Below are 17820 nucleotides of genomic sequence, written 5' to 3'. Positions count from 1 at the left end.
GGAAACAGAACAACGCTGTCATTCCCCAAAGGAGTCCTTCCATCTCCATAACAGCTAAACTGGGTGTTGAACTTAGCACTGACTGTCCCAGGGAATATTAATGTCTTATAAGGAGAAATTATTTAATTATCAACCCAGTTATATGTTATTATAAAGCATCAGGTGTGCATAATTGCTAGAATCTGTAAGTAAAATTTTTATTTGGAGTTTTTGTGGGAGGATTTAGTGAAAGAAACTTTCCACATGCCTATGGCAGAACTTTAAACTGCAGCAGTGGGAAAGGAGCTGGTGCAAAGTCTCACAGGAGCAACCTGCATGTGCCATACAAATCCTCATGCACCTTCTGACAGCCATCAGGACCTCCTGTGTGGGTGGAAATGCAAATCCTTAACCACATCTCCCTATCTCTCTGTGTTCGGTGGAGGGGAAATATCTAACAAAAATTGTGTTACACTGATTTAGAATCTGCTACAGGGAAGTGCAGTGAAGACGACTAAGGTGAGAAATATTAACTTATTGCAAATATTTTCTCAGTCCTCAAAATTTTTGCAGTTTTCCTTAGAGGGCTAAAAGAGGAGATGAGACTGGAGGAAGAATCCTCCTCATACAGTGTTTGGACATGTGAATTCTAGTGAAACTTTCATTCACCCTCTCTCTCCTCCTTCAGGCAATATTCACTTATCTTTTGGGTATTTTTTTTAAATTTATTTTTATTTCACTTCTCCTTTTTAAGAGAAATATTAATAAATCTTACCAAAAGGTGGAAGTATGTGAGAGATAGCTTAAAAGTAGCCTAACCACTGCAAGTTATTTGTGATTTCTAAGGGAAGAACTCAGGTTATTCCCATGTTTCAGAAGGATCTTTTCAAACCCTTAGAAGGTTACTGGTTCTGAAGATAGCCTCTGATTCTGTTTTCTAGGACCACAAAATAAATATCTGTAAGTGCAACAGCCCATAAACACATGACAAATAGTAATCACAACTTCTGATATAAACAAAAGTTGCATTTTTTACAAACTACAATGACCGAGTGTACTGTTAAGCTATTTTCTGCAGCAAGTGGCTCCAAACCCATATCTGCGTCTTTTATTCACTAGGGAGGGGTTGCTCTTCTTTCTTTAAAGTTCAGACTGATATCTCTCTTACATGTTCTCATGGATTTTGGCTGCCTTATCTTATTCTCCTTTAAAGTGAAATGAGCTCAATACCTTTGTTTATTTGTTATCCTTTGGAGCTGTTGCTAAGTTTGCAAGACTTTGGTAAGCAGGTCCTGTAGGTAGAGAAGAGGCTGTGGTATTATTAAGCAAGACACTTGGTAACACACTTTTATTGAGCTTTACAAATCACTGATAATTTAGACAGTCATGTGGCTTGAGTTCACAAAGCATTGCCTTTCAAAAGGGAAAAGGGACCTGCGGCACCTCTGTGAGCACTAGAGAAAAGGAATTAAAAAAAACCAACAACAAACTAACAAAAAGCCAGGGCAGCGCTAAGGAAATGAGTGCAGGAGGTGAGAAAGATCTACCTGTCCCCAATTCATGTCCTGGGTAGTGCAACAACCTGAAGCCTAGTGAGCCATCACGAGGAGACTGGAGAGAAAGCACTCTCTGGGCTGGAATCACCCAGGAAGAGCAGGTGACTGTGGCAGGGACACAGGACAGAACAGGAGAGAGGGCTGGGCTGGCTTTATGAGGTGGCTCTGCGATTGATCAGTCTGCGAAAGCTCCTCCGGAAGCCTTCATCCAGAAAGGCATACAGGAAAGGGTTGAAGCAGCTGTTGGCATAGCTTAGGCTGGTGATGAAATAGGAAATCCCGATGACCAGGGGAGTTTGTGGGATGTCCATGATGAGGGCCACCACTGTGCTAAGGTGAAAGGGCGTCCAGCAGAGCAGGCACACACCCAGGATAGCAACCACCATCAGCGTCACCTTCTTTTTGGCTTTGTCCAGAGCCTTTGCATTGCAGTGGAGCTGCACGTGTCTCAGTCTGCACAGCATGGTGGTGTACAGGGTGCAGATGGTGGACACGGGGATGACAAAGCCTAAAATAAGGGTGTAGATCCGACTGCCTTTCCACCACACGCTCTCGGGGTGGGGGAACACGAAGACGCAGTGGGAGCGCCCCTGCTCCTCGTGTATCTTGGCAAAGACGGCGAAGGGCAGGATGATGACGGTGACAAAGGACCAGACACAGAGGCTGACAATCTTGGCTGCTCGGTAGGTGCGGTAGGACACCTTCCTGGACTTGGTGGTGGCCGCCACAACGAGGTAGCGGTCAATGCTCATGACAGTGAGGAAATAGATGCTGGAGAAGATGTTGTACTGGTCTATGGAGATGATGAACTTGCACATGAGCTCTCCAAAGGGCCACTGCAGGAGCAGGTAGTCAGCAATGTTGATGGGCAGCACCAAGGTAAAAAGTTCATCAGCAATGGCCAGGTTGAGGATGAAGATGTTGGTTACTGTTTTCATCTTTGGTGCTTTGAGGATGACATAGATGACAGCAGTGTTGCCTGTCAATCCCACGGCACAGATGACAGAGTAGATGACAGGCACTGTGATGTAGTACCTGGGGCTTACTGGAGTAGTGGACATATTCAGACTCCCATGTCCTCTTCCAGTGCAGTCTGCACATGAGGAATTGGTTTCAGGGAGGGAGAAGTTCTCCATGGCTACAGGAGAGGATGGCTAGGCTCACTGGTGGTAAGGATGACCTGAAAGTGGGGAAAAATAAGTGAGACCTCTGCTCTTTGCAAGGCTGTCCCCTCTGGCACACCCAACTGCCAAAATCTCACATATGCTTCCCACTGGCACCCTGACGGCAGCAAGGGAAGATCCCCAAGGGCTTTGCCAGCAGCCAAGTGTCCCAGCGGCTGCTCCTTCCCTCCTCCCGCATCGTGGGAGTGCCACGAGGGGACGGCGCTCAGCCTGGGGCTCCCCAAAGTGCCCAGCCATCCCAGGGTGACAGTGGTCAGCCTGGAGCTTCCCCGAAGTCCCAGCCATCCCAGGGGGACAGCGCTCTCCTGGGAGCCCAGGGGCGCTGCTCGGTCCCTTCCCCGCCGGCTCTCGGCGGCGCCTCTGGGTCGGGGCTGCTCGGACCGCGGGGGTCCTGCTCTCGGGGGCAGCCGGTGCCCTCGGTGTGCTCCCCGAAAAGCAAAAGGCACCCCAATCCCGACTGAGAGAGCGCTGTGAAGGGGGATCAGGGATGCACTGACCTGTTCCAGCCCGGCGGCGGCGGCGCGGCTCCCGGAGCGGCGGGATGCACTGTCCGTGCGGGGGGAATGTGCCGGCCCCGCTCCTTTGCCGGATTCTGAGAGTTACAGCCGCGTCCGACTCGATCTGGCCAGCAAGAAACAGGCGACGCGAACAGCAGAGGATGGTTCAAGAGTCGGAAGCTGGAGCATTGGGAGAGGTTTGTGCTTTACCTGGACTCACATCTCCTCCCGCGGTCCGGCCGCGCAGCAATGGGGACAGAGATGCCAGCTGGATCATCTGGGGTGTCTGCGCCCCTGCTGGGGCTGAGAGCTCAGCACTGAGCGCCTGGCCGGCCCCGGGACTGTCCCGGGAGGGGCGGGGGCAGCGCGATGCTGTGCATCAGGCTCCGAGCCACAGCATCGAGGGGAAGGTGCCCCTGCTCACTGCGGGGGGTTGGACTGGGTGGCCTTTCAGCTCCCTTCCGGCCCAAAATAATCTGTGATTCTGGGAACTGGCCAGGGAAACACATTTTTCATGGGATGTGGGATTCAGAAGCAGGATGGATGCACAGTAGTTGTGGTTCTGCCTGACACTTTGACTCCTTCACTCTGCGCTAGCAATAAACTGAAATATAACCCTGGGAAGGCAATCTTTTTTTAGAGGGTAATTCAGAGCTCCTGATTATCAGAGTCTTTTTTCCAAAAAGTACATGGCATAAAATCTATCTAATTTTATTTTCATTTTCGTTGCCTTTTCAATGTGAGAATTCTATGTAATACATTGTAACACATTTGTAATTACCATTACTATTGTAGTACATTTGACAAAACTTCTGCATCTCTAAAATCGGAAGTGTAAACAACTTTTTTTTTATGCTACAAGCAGGACTGACCACATACATTATCAACAACTACTAACAAATTACTAATAGCATAATAAATGAATCTTTTGGCAAACTGGCATTATTGTTTATTATCTGTAAGCTAGTACCATGGAGAGAGATAAACACAGCCTGGCTCTGATTCTCCCATATTATGATGTATAATTACCTAGATCAGCAGGATAGCACAAACCTCAAAATCCAAGCAAATAAATTATTAAGTAAATCCACGAAAAAGGGCATGAGAAGTACCTCTGCTTCATTACGGCTATGATTTTTTTGTAGCACTCTGTCTTACATTATTTCATATTACTAGCTACATTATATAGCAAAGGATACTTCACCATACAGAGTATGGTGCTCTGTGATTCTTAACTTCCTTTACAGAAATATCTGAGATAAAAATGTGCTCACACACTTGTGCACTCCCATGAGAATGACAGAAATACAATGCTGCAGGGTCATCATGGAGTTCTGCTTCCCTTTTTTTTGTCTATAGTTTCACAATCCAAGTAATTAAAATATCACCTTTGCTATGGAGTTTATTAGAAGCTAGCATTTGAGCCAGGTTTTTTGACCTAGTTTTAAGTTTTAAGCACAGTTGTCTTAAAGTGAATGTAGCTTTGGAAAGTCAATGTGCTTATTCCTCGTACTGTAGCAGTAGTATGACAGAGGTGCCCCTTCTGAGGTTCTTGGGGATTTCTTCCACACTGGTGCTTTGTAGGCACTTAGTTGCTTACATGCAAGTTCTGGTGGTGACATCACCTAAACATGTACAAAAATTTTGTCACAATGCTTTTGCCATGGTGTTTGTACCCACTCTCTACCTTTCAGTTTATCATTGGTTCTAGAGGGAACCATCTTGTTCCCTTCTTGTTCCCCTTCTTGTTCCCAGAAAAAGATCCCCTAACTTCAGCAATAACTTTATTCTGTGGAGTTAATGTCTTGGGGTCTTTTGACTCTGCAGGGTTAAAATTGCAATCCTAATAGAAAGCTGACTAGGAGGAATCTGCATTTTTCCTCTCTCCTGGTAGCTGAAGAAATGGATTTTGGGCCTATTAAATATCTGATGCATTTATGTGAACTGCTGTCATTACTGAGGGAATTGTAGCTGCCTGTACAGCACATCTATAAACAACTTGCCTCCATTATCAGGTGTTCATTGCTGATACTGGTGTAGTGTTTAAAGGCATCAAAAGACATCAGGTCTTATATACAGCAGTTGAAGTAATTATTTTCCCCTTTTATAACATCAGTTTCCCAGAAAGGCAGTCAAAGGCCTTTATAAATTTATAGCTGACTTCTGTAAACTTAGAAATTCTCTTTTTTGTGTGGATAGTTCCAAGCCACAGAGTGTGTCTCAATGTCTCAGCAGGCGCACAGACCATCTTCCTTTCAGCTGAAAGCAAACAGAAATGAGAAGTGTTAGGAATAACTTCTACAAGGTGAGGCTGTCGGGATTGGTAAATTCAGACTGACAACCACAGCATATTCTGTGGGAGCCATTAAAATCTGTAGGGCAAATGCAGCTCTTGGCCAGTGAAGTGTGACCCCAATACCTCTGGTGGAGCTGTGCCTGCTGACAAACAGTTGTACTGGGTGGTCATTAGGCATGTTCACAGCCTTTGAGAAGATACTGATTTGTAATCATTCTCTTGCATACAGAATATCTCTGACTGTGTTTCCTTCTGGATACTTCAAGCAGCTTGTGCTCTCCAGGTTAAAAGAAGTCATATATCATTTTCTTTGAGCAGTTTAAGTCATAATTGGTTCTTTGCTGTATTTCAGTATCATTGTCTAGTGATCTAGATGAGCAACAAAGGAGAAAATGGCTTCATGAATTGCCACTAAGAGATGAGATTTCACCATAATGAGCCTACAAGCCTTGGACCTTCTTTATTGAATTGATCCATGTCTGAATTTCAGAATATATCCTTTCTTCCTGTGGGCTAAATCCATTTGACAGAGATCCATTTGAGTAGAGATCTGGGTCAGTTTTGAAGGACTTCCATCATCTCAAGTGGGGAAAAAGCACTACATAATTCTGTTTGCAGGACTGCCTCATCAATCAGTAAAGAAAACAGCTCAGCAGTGGAGCAAGGCTGCAGCTTCTGCAATGCACTAATTTTCTACCTTTGGCCCTGAATTATTTACCAACACAGTGTGCAGATGTGAAGGAGTTCAAAAATATTCAGTTGAGAGTCTCCCTCTGTGATGTTGGATTAGTAGATCTATTTATTAGGTAGAAAGGAATAAAATTGCCAGGTGACCTCAAGATCAGGCTTCTCTATTCCAGTCTTCACAAATTCTGTCAATCTTTGCAGTCTTGCATGAATTCTTTCAGGAAACATCCAGTGATGGCAGAACTACATGCTCTCCAGACTGTTTGTTCAACAAAATCTGTTCTTCAGACCCTGACCTTTTGTCACAACCAAAACCCCTTTGGTTATTTTCCTGTCCCAAATGTAACAACATTTTCTATCCCCTGTGGTGATTTTTTCCATGTGTGAATACTTCAATGTCTTTTCTCCAGAGCTGAAAAACACAGTTCTTACTATTTCCTTTTGCCATATCTGTTTGAGATATGGCAAAACTGTTTGAGAGGAGTGGTTATTTCCATTCAGTCCTTTTTTTTTTTTTTTTTTTTGTGTTTTGGGGTTTTTTTGTGTGTTTTTTGTGGTGTCTTCTATCAGGCTTTTTAGTATTTATTATCTGTCCTTTGTTTTTGATAGTATCAAAGTATCAAAGCAGGGTTTCACATCAGTGAACAAGGCCTGTGGCAAAGCTTCAGATTGTTTTGATTTAGCCAGGGTTGGCAGGCTTCTGCAAACTCAATATTTGGAGAAATAAAGAGTCCTGTGAGGTAGGACTGGAGCACTGGGAAGTTGTGATAAAACAACATGTGCACAGCATCTTCTGCTCTGCATTACTCAGCAAGAAAACAACCTGTGTCTATCACATCTTACTGGTTTCAATTCAAAATCACCCCAGTAAAATGAGCTCGTGTCCCACAGAGGAAACTATCTCTCTGCCCTGTATTCCCTGGGAGGAGTTGAGTTCTGGCACTGCATCAGTGTGAATAAGTGTTAGACCTCAGCATGCTGGAAGGACAGCTGACCATGCAGGCCTTGGAAATCAATTCTAAGCATTTTAAAAACATGATTAGTACCAGGAGCTTTTTTAAAACAAAAGAAAAGACAGCTTGTTCTTAACCCCAGTTTATATATATATATATACATATATATATGTGTGTGTGTGTGAGAAAGAGAAGTTAATTAGTACATTATGAGTGAAGTATAATAAGGGTAATTGAAGAGAAGCAAAAGCAGTAGCTGAATAATAATAAATAAAAAAATCCAACAGCAAGGCCTATGTGCATGTTTTTGTTGTCTTTGGGGTTTGGGGTTTTTGGTAATAGAAAATTCACTCAACTTCAATGGATTCATCACATTTCTTGGTCTTTTTGTTTTCCATTTGTGAGAGAAACTGTACAGCCTCATCAGTCTGGTGAACTTAGAAATTAAGTCCCTTAACTTCAGTAGGTACTTACAAATATTTTGGGCCTGTATTAGACTCTGTGCTTGCTGTGTTGGAAATTAGTTCCATAAATTCCTCATTTACCTTGCTATTCTAACATGAGAATTGGAAGGACATTTAAATTTTTAAGGAAAAGGAATCCATTCTGAAGACAAAAAAATTAGCAACAGAACAGAAGTAACTGCAATACAAAATGCAGCTGTCCAAACTTGATCAAAACTTCTGAAAGACTTGAGTACTCTTCAGCCTACAAATGCTGAAATAGAAATGTCTGCTTTTTATCTTCCATATTAAGATCTCTAACTTATGGAATTCTTTTTCTCTAAGGCAGATCTTTAATAAAACACAACAAAACCATAAGATAGTTAAGGTCTTCCTGGCAAGCTTCAAAAATTGGTTTAAATTTTTAGCTTTGCCATGGTGAGACATCATAGCAAGTCTTAACTCTTAACTGTTTTCAACACACAGTGAAGGCTTCCTGGGCAAGATCTCTGACATTTAAAGAACATTGTAGGGCATGGTGAGGTTTCTTCTTATACCCTTAGTCTATCCTGGTGCATCACTCCTCCTCCTACCTGATGGAAAGAGTCAAGTGGTTTTGCTTTTTCCCTCTGTCAGATTTGACATTGTATGCAGGCTCACACCCTTAAATGGTTTCCCATCTGCTGCTGGTTTTCTTAGCTCACTATTAAACTCTCAGATTATAGGACTGAATTAGTGTGTAGCTGCCACTTAAACTTTGCAATTCTCCTAAGAAAAATTTTGTGACTGAAATGTGGAAGCCATCTGGTAACACTACACCAAAAAGGTGATAAAATTGTTAGATTCTTCAGCAATTGCTGAAGTGCAGTCCAATAATTGATAACATGCCAGATCTTGGGGGGTGAAGGCAAATAAAATTTCCTGCTGCAGAAAACCTTGTTGAAATAAAAATCAGGAAGCTAGGCAGAGTAGCAAATACTGATTATTTGACATAATGATGAAACTACATGCTGTTTTTTTCTTTTCTTTAGAATATTTATCAGGCCAAACTTATCAGTCTCAGAGCCAGATTTTCCTTCATGCCTTTTTCACCCCACTATTCTCCCTTCAGTTAAGTGTTCAAATAAAATGCTTCCAAGCTTTTTTGGTCTGTGAACCACCAACATCTGGCACTTTGTGACTTGTTTTGTTCCCTTTCCAGAGGCAGTCATCTGTGCTGGGGCAAAGCCAACTCTGGGCTTGGGGCTGCTGCTCAGCTTTCATCTCCCTTCACCATGATGTGTTTATCACCACACTCAGGCTACAAAAAGCTTCTCCAGAATGAGGAACATTGTCAGAAAGCCCATGTTATTCAAATCATCACAAAGCATGAAGAAGAAATTTGTGTACTTCTAAGGCAATGCCCTGGCAATACAGTGTAGGGACAGAAGACAAAAAGCTCCTGTAGTCCTTTATCTGGAAAACCAACCTCAGAGCTGCTTAAAAACAATCCAGAGATTTCTTTTGTGGACCACTCCCCAAAGTAAAATAAAATTTTTAAAAACCCACCAAAAATGCCCCCAGAAAAACCCACCAAAAAACCTTCCTCAAAACCCCAAATCATAGGCAGAAAGAACTGAGAAAAAAAAGAAGAAAAGAGGTCTATGAAAATAAGTTATCACATACAGTCTTGATTTCTGTGGGTTGGGGAAGACAAAAGCAGACTTTGTAAAAGACACCTACTAAAAAATAATTTAAAGAGTGAAATAAATGAAGAAGCAGCACCTACATCTTCCACAAATGTAAAATGGGAAAATAAACAAGGAAGAAACCATGTTGCTTTAATACATATATAGGGGGATATGTATACAGATATAGTCCCCATTTCCTCGCTAGCTTACTGCTTATATGCTGGCTAATGAATGTTTTATGTATGTGAGCTGAAATACAAAGACTTACTGGCACTTCTCTCAGAAAACTAAAATAATTTCTTCTAAACTCTTCGTGTTACTTTGTTACTTGTTATTTGTGCCACACAAATAGCAAGCACAGTACTTGTTTCATGCTTTGCTTGTGCATGAGCTGTTGATTACCTACGTTTCCAAGACACTGAAGTTTTGGAATACTATTACCTATTTTGTGATGAGTGCCCTTGACAGAAAATTTTTCATTGCTTCTTGACTGCTATTGCTTCTGTTTTCTATCTGTGGCTTCAGCAGGAAGCCATAAGTTTGATTGCTATGGTAAGTGATTTGTACTTGTGGCCTGAGACCACTTTGCAGCAAGGCCTACAATAGTTTTCACCTCTTTGACCAGCTCTAGATCTAAGCCAAGCCTAGACACAGAGTCTTCTTCTTCAGTTTGCTGTATATTCACAGGAGCATTGGCATTCTCAGCTGCTGGGGGTTGGCCAACACAGCCTCGTGTGCATAACAATGATTTTAGGCAAACTGTGGTTTATATGGGATGCATTATTCTACCTTGCTGTTGTTTCCACCATGTGTAAACACAGAGCAATGCACCTGCTGATGGACTGATATACCTAAATTGCCAGCTGGACTGCCCTAGCCTAGGAATCTTTCTATCCCCTCTGTCCTGGGACATTACCTGTCCTGTCATTCGAGCAACATGGAAGGCATCCCTGCCCATGACAAGGGTGTTGGAACTGGATAATCTTTAAGGTCCCTTCCAATATAAACCATGCTATAATTCTGTGATTAATTGTAAGTTGTGTTTCTTGCGTCATTTGTTTTAATGTTTAAATAAAACTCAATAATTTTCAAGGTGGAGTGGAGATGCTTGCAGTTGGCTGCAAAAGCTAAAATAATATAGAGAGCCAGAGGAGTAGATCTGGACCATTAGCATTTCTCACAGACAGCTTGAAGAGGAGGACCTGCCTCACTGCCCCAGTCAATCTCTTGATACAGAAAGAGGAGGATGTTCAACCTTTCTGCTCATAACTCTTTTTATAGGATGAGGAGTGAGACAGTTCAAGCACTTCCATCTCTAATCATGGTAGCACTAACACAGATGGAGTTTCCCAAAATAGTTTGTTTCTTTCTTTCTCTCTTAGTAAAAAAAAAAAAAAAGAAATTCATGACATCCTCAACTCAATCTGGGTAGCAGCAGGCAGACAGCAATTCTCCTGTAAAGAATATATCAGACTAGCAAACAAAGAATAGATTTAAGTCTTTCCCTATGACCCAAAATGTTGCCAGTCAGTATAAAGAGGCAAAAAGGTCAGGCTTGTGGCCAAGACTGTGATAAATGGGTACATCATTAACTATTCTGACTTGCAGTAAAACTTAGCATCCAGCCATTTTTGCCTCATATTGAATACTGAGGTATTGAATACTCAATTTTCCCCTAAGTGCTAAAATATAAAACCTTAAATTGTAAAATGCTGTAATTGGCATGCAAGCAAAACTAATTTGAGATATGCAGTGTGCAATTTTTTGTCTGCACAGGGACAATGAACTGTTATGTGCAGTTATTTATTGCTTTTCAGACACTGAGGCCAGTAGGGAAGAACACTACAAAAGTGTTAAATCCTGTCTTAGGATCCAGTCCTTAGTTCTAAATCCTGTCTCCAAGTCACTGGCTTGAGGGGTGCTGCCCACTAAGAATGGTCCTTGGCCTCTCCTGAGCAGTGCTAGGGAATTGCTTTGGAAAATTGGCTGGCCCAAGTGGACAACACATCAGGGAAAGTTCAGATTGAAAAAAAAAGAGTTATTGGTTATTTCACCTTCTAAAAGGAATAATTAATTATGGTGAGATTACTGTTCTAGGTGCTGTTTATCCAACGTGTGTGGGGAGCCATAGGCCTGGAGTCAATGTCTGTCAGCAATGAGAAATCTGCCAGCTCTGTCTCTTGGCCAGCAGAAAATTTCCTTGCAAATAGTGACCTGTCATTTATTTCAGCCACAGGAAGTGGGATTCTTGTATGCCTGAAATATGTCCATGTCATATTTAAGCATTTTAAAGTAGGTAACAACTTTTCTTTCCTTTTTCTATCGTGAACAGCATAATAATTATATTACTCTAGAGGTATCAATGGTGCATTTTTTAGTCAACTGCAATAGCAGAAGTTTTTTTGAGGCTACTTGAGAATGCTTGTGTGAACAGCTTAAAAACAGCTTGAAAATTGTATAAGGAGTAGCTAATGGGAGCAGCTTGAACTCTGCAGACCCAGGCTGGTCACAGCGTGGGAAGCAGTTGGGATTGTGGAAGAGGTGATCTGGAAAATTTCTCATGGCAAAAGCATCTGTTCTCACCTTTTTTTTTTTTTTTTTTTTTCTTGTTGCAAACGAAGCAAGTTGGAGGCAGAAGAGGAGCCAGAGTGTCTCAGTGTGGGAGGTGGGGATACAGGCCGGGGAGGAATATGACTGAGCAGGAAGGAGCATTTGTTCCAGGTCCTTCTCTCCAACATGTCCGTGGCTGTTCTTGGTCTCACCTTCTTAACCTGCTGTAGGAAACTTAGATCAAAAGTCAGAGGGAAGAGAAAGCTGAGTTTCTCTGTGAATCTTGGAAATGTTCCCTTCACTCTGACAGATAACCACTCTGGAAATCTGGTTATCTTCCTTCCTGAATCTCAATGTAGCACTTCCTTTTTTTTCCCCTCTCCATGTGTTTTCATGTATTCTGTGTTATTGAGTCTCAAGTTTTCACATAATTTCTAAGCCTTGGCTTCAGCCCCCTCCAAGTGATCCTAAGGGGGCTATTCCCTACTCCATGCCTTCAACATTGCCATAAGAAACTGTTCATTTTCTCTGGCAGCTAATTTTGACCAGTAAAATATACTTACAATCTTCTGAGGTTTGCAGACTTCTGAGATTTGTCTCAGCACAAGTGAAAGGATACAGTATATCTTCATAAATATTTAAAAAATCACTACTTTATTTCTGCCACTTTTCATCCCCATTTCCAATCAGCCAGAGTTTCACAGGCATGCTCACCTTTCAGTTCTGATGGAATTTGATGTGAAAATTCATAAAGAAGGCTTTTGCTACCGTGTAGCTTTGGAGCCATGGAAACAGTACCTTGCCCAAAAGGGAATGTGGGTTTAAGGCGTGGAGGGAAAATTTGGGATGTGTTCCATTTAGCTGAAGCTGGGGATTTGTTTTCAGAATAAATTAGGTCTTAGAAGGCAGAAATTAGGCTAGGGTGGTAAATGCCAAGAGTTTTCTTCATTCCAAGATTATGTCTTTTTTCCATGGTCAGGATGCCAGTTCTCAAGGAATCTTCAAAAAGTATTGCTACTTAACATGTCCACTGGGACATCAAATGTATCACACAGAAGCAGATGAAAAACTACAGCATTTTTTAAAAATTTCAATATGAAAAGACATCTGTTCCATTAGTACCATTATCAGCCACTACACATTTCATATGCTCACATTTGCCAGCTGCAGAATGAGAATACCAGTGAATAATCATTTTTGTTGCCTGTGTGTCCATTGCATCTTAAATTTTAGCTCCTTTGGAGTGTGTGAAGGTAGGGAGAAAAAAAATTATGCTTTAACTTAGCCTAACAAAAAAAAAATTACTACTGTCTGTGACTTCAGTTAGGCACAGATGAGCAGATCAAAGTATTTTCTCTGAGCTTCAGCAACTGGGAAAATTCATTATTTTTTTAATCTAGCAACCAAACCAGAGCTTCCAACATAGGCTGGTAGTGACTTAAGGGCCAACATAGACTGTTCCAGAGGACTTCTTGATAATAAATTATCAATAATGATAACAAGGACAACAACAACAATAAAAAAAATATATCTGGTAAGAATAAAGCCATGAACAGCTGAAAAAAATGTTAATGAGCACTGGCCAGTATGCGTCCACATAAAATGATTAATAATATGCCTTTTGGAGCTTAGTCCTAATAGACTGCTATAGTTCAAAGCTGTTTAAGAAGCTTACCCTAAATCTATTCTTACCTTTCTCAAGAACCCATCCTTATCTTGCCAATCTTTAGGAATAAATACTAGAATAGACTTATACAATCCTCAGGCAAGGGGAAAAATGATGTATCTTTTAATTCTTGTGGGATTATTGACTGGTGGTTAAACGTTGACGTTGTGTTGTCTTTCTTACAGTTTTGATCAAATAATGCTATGAAATGCAGCAAGACAGTGACTAAGAAATAAATCCACACAAATATATCATTCTCTGTTTATAATGTAATGTCTTTTGAGATAGAAATGTTAAAGCTGTGATTTCCCTGGCTTGGAGGGTTCTACAGGTAGAAATATTAAACTGTGGGTCTATGCATTGGCTCTCAGTTTCAGATATCATTAATTCCAGATAACAGTTAATTTTTCTTCTGCAGATAAAATGATCACAAACTGCTTATCCCAAGTCAGTTTTGTTTGCTTCCCAATTTCTGCATTCTGCAAGTCATAAATTTTTACTGCTTGGGGGGGGGGGGGGGAAAAGTGAGGCAATTAGGAATAAGATACATGCTGTGAACCCCCACTTTCATCAGTATCATTTGATGCTTGGGGACAGGGGAATAGACTGCAGTGCTGAAAAGCTCCTGGATGCAGTTCTTGTCTCCCTTAAACAATTCCAGTTTCTAAGGTTAATGAAAATAATATTAATATGAATAATAATAATGATAAAATAACTGCACTAGTTGGTGAGCACATTTAATTTGGACTAGGAAATCCATGACATTTCAGGAAATACGGGAACCCTGTGCAGTTGTGCAAATATTTCTGCATCAGGAAGCTAACATGCACCATACCACTCTGGCTCTTTCAGTAAAATTCTGAAGGGAGGCTTCAGACCCCTTCAGCTTCATTAGTAAAACTGCATCTCCTCTGAAGCCTATTACAGCGACCTGTGTGGGTCGCTGCTGGTGATAGAGAGACGGTGACTCTTGTATCTTGATCAGAAGGCTTGATTTATTAAGATATTATATATAATACATTATGACTATACTAATAGAATATAGAGAGAGGTTTGCAGAGCTGCTAGCTAAGCTAAGAATAGATAGAAAAGAATCCCAAACAAAGCTGTGTCCAGGGACTCAGTCCCCTAGCTTGTACTGGTGATTGGCCCTTAATTATAAACATAGGAAATGAACCAATCAAGGTGTCCCTGTTGCATTCCACAGCAGCTGATAATAATTGTTTACCTTCTCTTCGGGGGCCTCTGGCCTCCCGAAGACGCAGAAATCCAAAAGAAAGGATTTCTGTGGAGAAATGTCTGCGACAGAAGCCAGCCTTTCTTCTAACTAATTAGAAATTTCTTATTAGTTCTGAAGGTATTGATTTTCATAATTGATTTCTTAACCAAATCAAACAAAAAAAAACAAAACCCCTAACATCTTCAAAGGAGAAATGATTTTAAAAATACCGTGTGCAGTGACTGTGAGCACTCTGTCATTGTCCATCCTTACCACCCTGCATGTGGACTGATGGAGTGTTTCCACAGCTGCCTCCCAGTACACTATTAACCCAGGATGAGAACAGTCAGATGCAATGTCCCTCATGTCAAGTGATTGATAGTGACATTTGTTTACCACATTACCAAGCCCTTTTTAATATTCTGCAATTTGATTTTCTGTGGGTTTTTTATTGTCCTCCACTCTGATTTATTTATATTTTTATTTATGCTCCTTAATGCCTGTTTTCTGCAGAGGGAAATAAACAATGATGGAGAGACTTCAAGGGTTTCACTGGGTCTTGGAGAGGGTTAGCCCTAGATATAGAGTATCAGAGTGCCATTTTTTTGGGTGGATTCAGACTTTGCCCCATTTATGTCTCATTCACCTTGCACAGATGCTGCACAAGTACAGTGTCTTTTCTACACCAGATGTGATGGAAATGAAGTTTTCCGGGCTTGGACTGCACAGTGATGTATACAGCTGGTAAAGCAGATAAGGTGGCCTGTGTAAATCTGTTTGAATGTCACAGTTCTCCATGCCATGTGTGCTGGGATTCGTATTTCCAGGATTGGAAACAGCAAAAGACCTGGAATTAGCAAAGTCAATGTGTGTAAAAGCACATTGCAAAACTTGTCCTTGGCCCAAGGCAGCATGAGAGCAACATTTAAAAATTCAATTTACAGTGTGTTGTACTTCCTCTTATCTTTCATACATTTACTTTTCTCTTTTATGAATAAAATAAGGAGGGAATCATGGCATTAATTATGCCCCAATACAGTGCTATTTGCTCATCAATAACAGATTCTACTTTTACAGTTGAACAATTTATACTAGAAAAGGGAACTGTCAGGTGCTAAACCCAACATTATTCTTTAGCAAGAAACAAAGTAGTCCTCAACTACTTACTGTTGGATGGTATATGGCCAGGTTTACTTTTCTTCTTTTGGAATTCTTTTTTTTCCTGCTGAAAAATTTGCTATCTCTCATGTCTAACTATTTTAACATAAAATCACCTTTTAAAATATAAAGTATTATAATCTAGGAAAATCCAGAGCTCTTCACAGGAAGTGTTTCTGTTTCTAGAACATCTATATTGACTTTACCCAAAAGAAGCAACACTTAGCATGGTAATTGGATACAGCCAGCAATGAGTATGGGGCTGGAAAAATGGATTCACAAATTTTAAAGTTAACTTTTGGCAAGTATAGAATAATCTTTACAGAAGGATCAGCTTGTGAGTGTGTGGAGTGGCTACTAAAAAAGCAGTCAAATGTAACATTAACATATTTACTAGAGGTCAAATTCTTGCTGAAAGATAACTTCTTGAACTCAGGGAATGACATTTTGGTAGTCTATATCCTTAGGATAAGAACCATAAACCATAAACAAACAAAAACCCCAAAACAAACAACAAAAAACCCCACAACCAAAACCAAAACCAAACAGAAAAACCACTCCAAAAGTGAACAACCCCCTGCCCCCCCCCAAAGAAAAACCAAAAGAAAAACCAACAAAAACAGAAAAAAAAATTGCAGTTGGCATTAACAGAGACCAAAGATTCCTGTTCCCATTAGCACCAAGACCTCGTAAGTCAAGCTGTTCAGATACCAGAAAAAGAGAAACATTAATTGAACAGAGTCAAAGGTTCTGTTGGCAGCAATGTTTCAGAATTGCTTTCTCACTTTAGGTACAGCAGTTTCAAATACAGAGCCACGGTGTCATCTGGAACAGAGAGGTATCACTGGAGTGTAACCAGATCCCCTGTTAATGCCACAGGCTTTTACCAGGAAGTCACCTGGGTTATGCTGAGATTTTGCAAATCACACTGCAAGAATGTGTATTTTTAGTAAACACCTGCAAACTAATAGCAATGATAATTTTGGCTAATGGAAATTTTAAATCTCAAAAAAAGTCAAATGATCGAAAAACCTTCAATTTCTACCCACCCACTCCATACATTTGAGAGTTTTGCCACTCACCATGTTGTGAAAAATAATTTACTCTTGTTTTTTTGAGGCTTAGGGAGATGTACAAATTCTGGGGTTTTTTCTTCCAAAGAACAGTATCTTATCAGATAATTTGCACTTTTTCTTCAAAGTAAGTATCATAAAAGTACCTGTATTATGAAAGGAGCAGGTATCCATGGTGATCAGCAATTTACCATCTTTTGTTCTCAGTTTTCACTTCAAAGAAAATAAAATAGTGACTCACTATTTGGCCTAATGGCTAATTTTTTCATAAGAGAATATAAACTGTAAAATGTCGGAGCAGGGGTATAAATTACTTGCTAAATTAGAGAAACTCATCTCTGTCAAGCCTACATCTTCAATAGAATCATGCTATCAATAATATATTTTCATTCTAAATGAAAACAAGATATTGCAAGACATTATACAACATCTTTATTTGGGGTTTTTTTGGTTTGTTTTAAATTAAGAAATTAAAAATTAAGAGATCTGCCAAGACTGAATCTCACAATCTGCACAGGATTAAGGAATGAATATCTGTAGTTTCCTCCTGTTAGCTGCAGAGTGGCTGCAAATTCTGAAGATGACCGAATTGAATCTTTCTTTCAAGTCCACATTAATGTTGTTGCTCTACTGGAATCATATTACTGAAAAAATTACTTTAAACATCTTTTTTTCTAGTGTGAGAACCACAAGACCTCCTTTTCTTACTATAACTTTTATTTGTCATCTTAACTCTCACACACAATATTAAAAGACAGAGAAGATGTGCAGCAGCTGAAACCTTGATGGCTTTCTGTCGTACAAAAATGTACAGAGACCTCTTTAGACTTGATTAGTGAAATAAAGGGGGAAATAGAGAAAACCCTTTTTGCTGAAATGAATGGTGGCG

The 17820-nt window shown here is 40.7% G+C and overlaps 2 protein-coding genes across 2 annotated transcripts in view; one reads left to right on the top strand and one right to left on the bottom strand.

Annotated features, from left to right (window-relative positions):
• Positions 1 to 1363: 1363 nt before the first annotated feature.
• Positions 1364 to 3518, bottom strand: NPBWR1 (neuropeptides B and W receptor 1). Its single transcript, XM_058037826.1, has 2 exons — positions 3217 to 3518; positions 1364 to 2715 (listed from the first exon to the last, which is right to left on the bottom strand). The coding sequence occupies exon 2, from the start codon at positions 2669 to 2671 to the stop codon at positions 1688 to 1690; it is 984 nt and encodes a 327-aa protein (XP_057893809.1). The 5' UTR covers positions 2672 to 2715; positions 3217 to 3518; the 3' UTR covers positions 1364 to 1687.
• Positions 3261 to 17820, top strand: part of LOC131084023 (uncharacterized) — a 58578-nt gene continuing 44018 nt past the window's right edge. Inside the window, exon 1 of the mRNA XM_058025143.1 lies at positions 3261 to 3648. Within this exon, the coding sequence (XP_057881126.1) occupies positions 3261 to 3648 (388 nt within the window). The remainder of the gene's footprint in view (positions 3649 to 17820) is intronic.

Source organism: Melospiza georgiana, chromosome 1, assembly GCF_028018845.1.
Source record: "Melospiza georgiana isolate bMelGeo1 chromosome 1, bMelGeo1.pri, whole genome shotgun sequence".
Classification (NCBI taxonomy): Eukaryota; Metazoa; Chordata; class Aves; order Passeriformes; family Passerellidae; genus Melospiza; species Melospiza georgiana.
This window is presented reverse-complemented; position numbering and strand designations above follow the sequence as displayed.

Excerpts from the sequence above, each read along its gene's own strand:
- NPBWR1 (XM_058037826.1), bottom strand. The coding sequence starts at position 2,671 with ATGGAGAACTTCTCCCTCCCTGAAACCAATTCCTCATGTGCAGACTGC.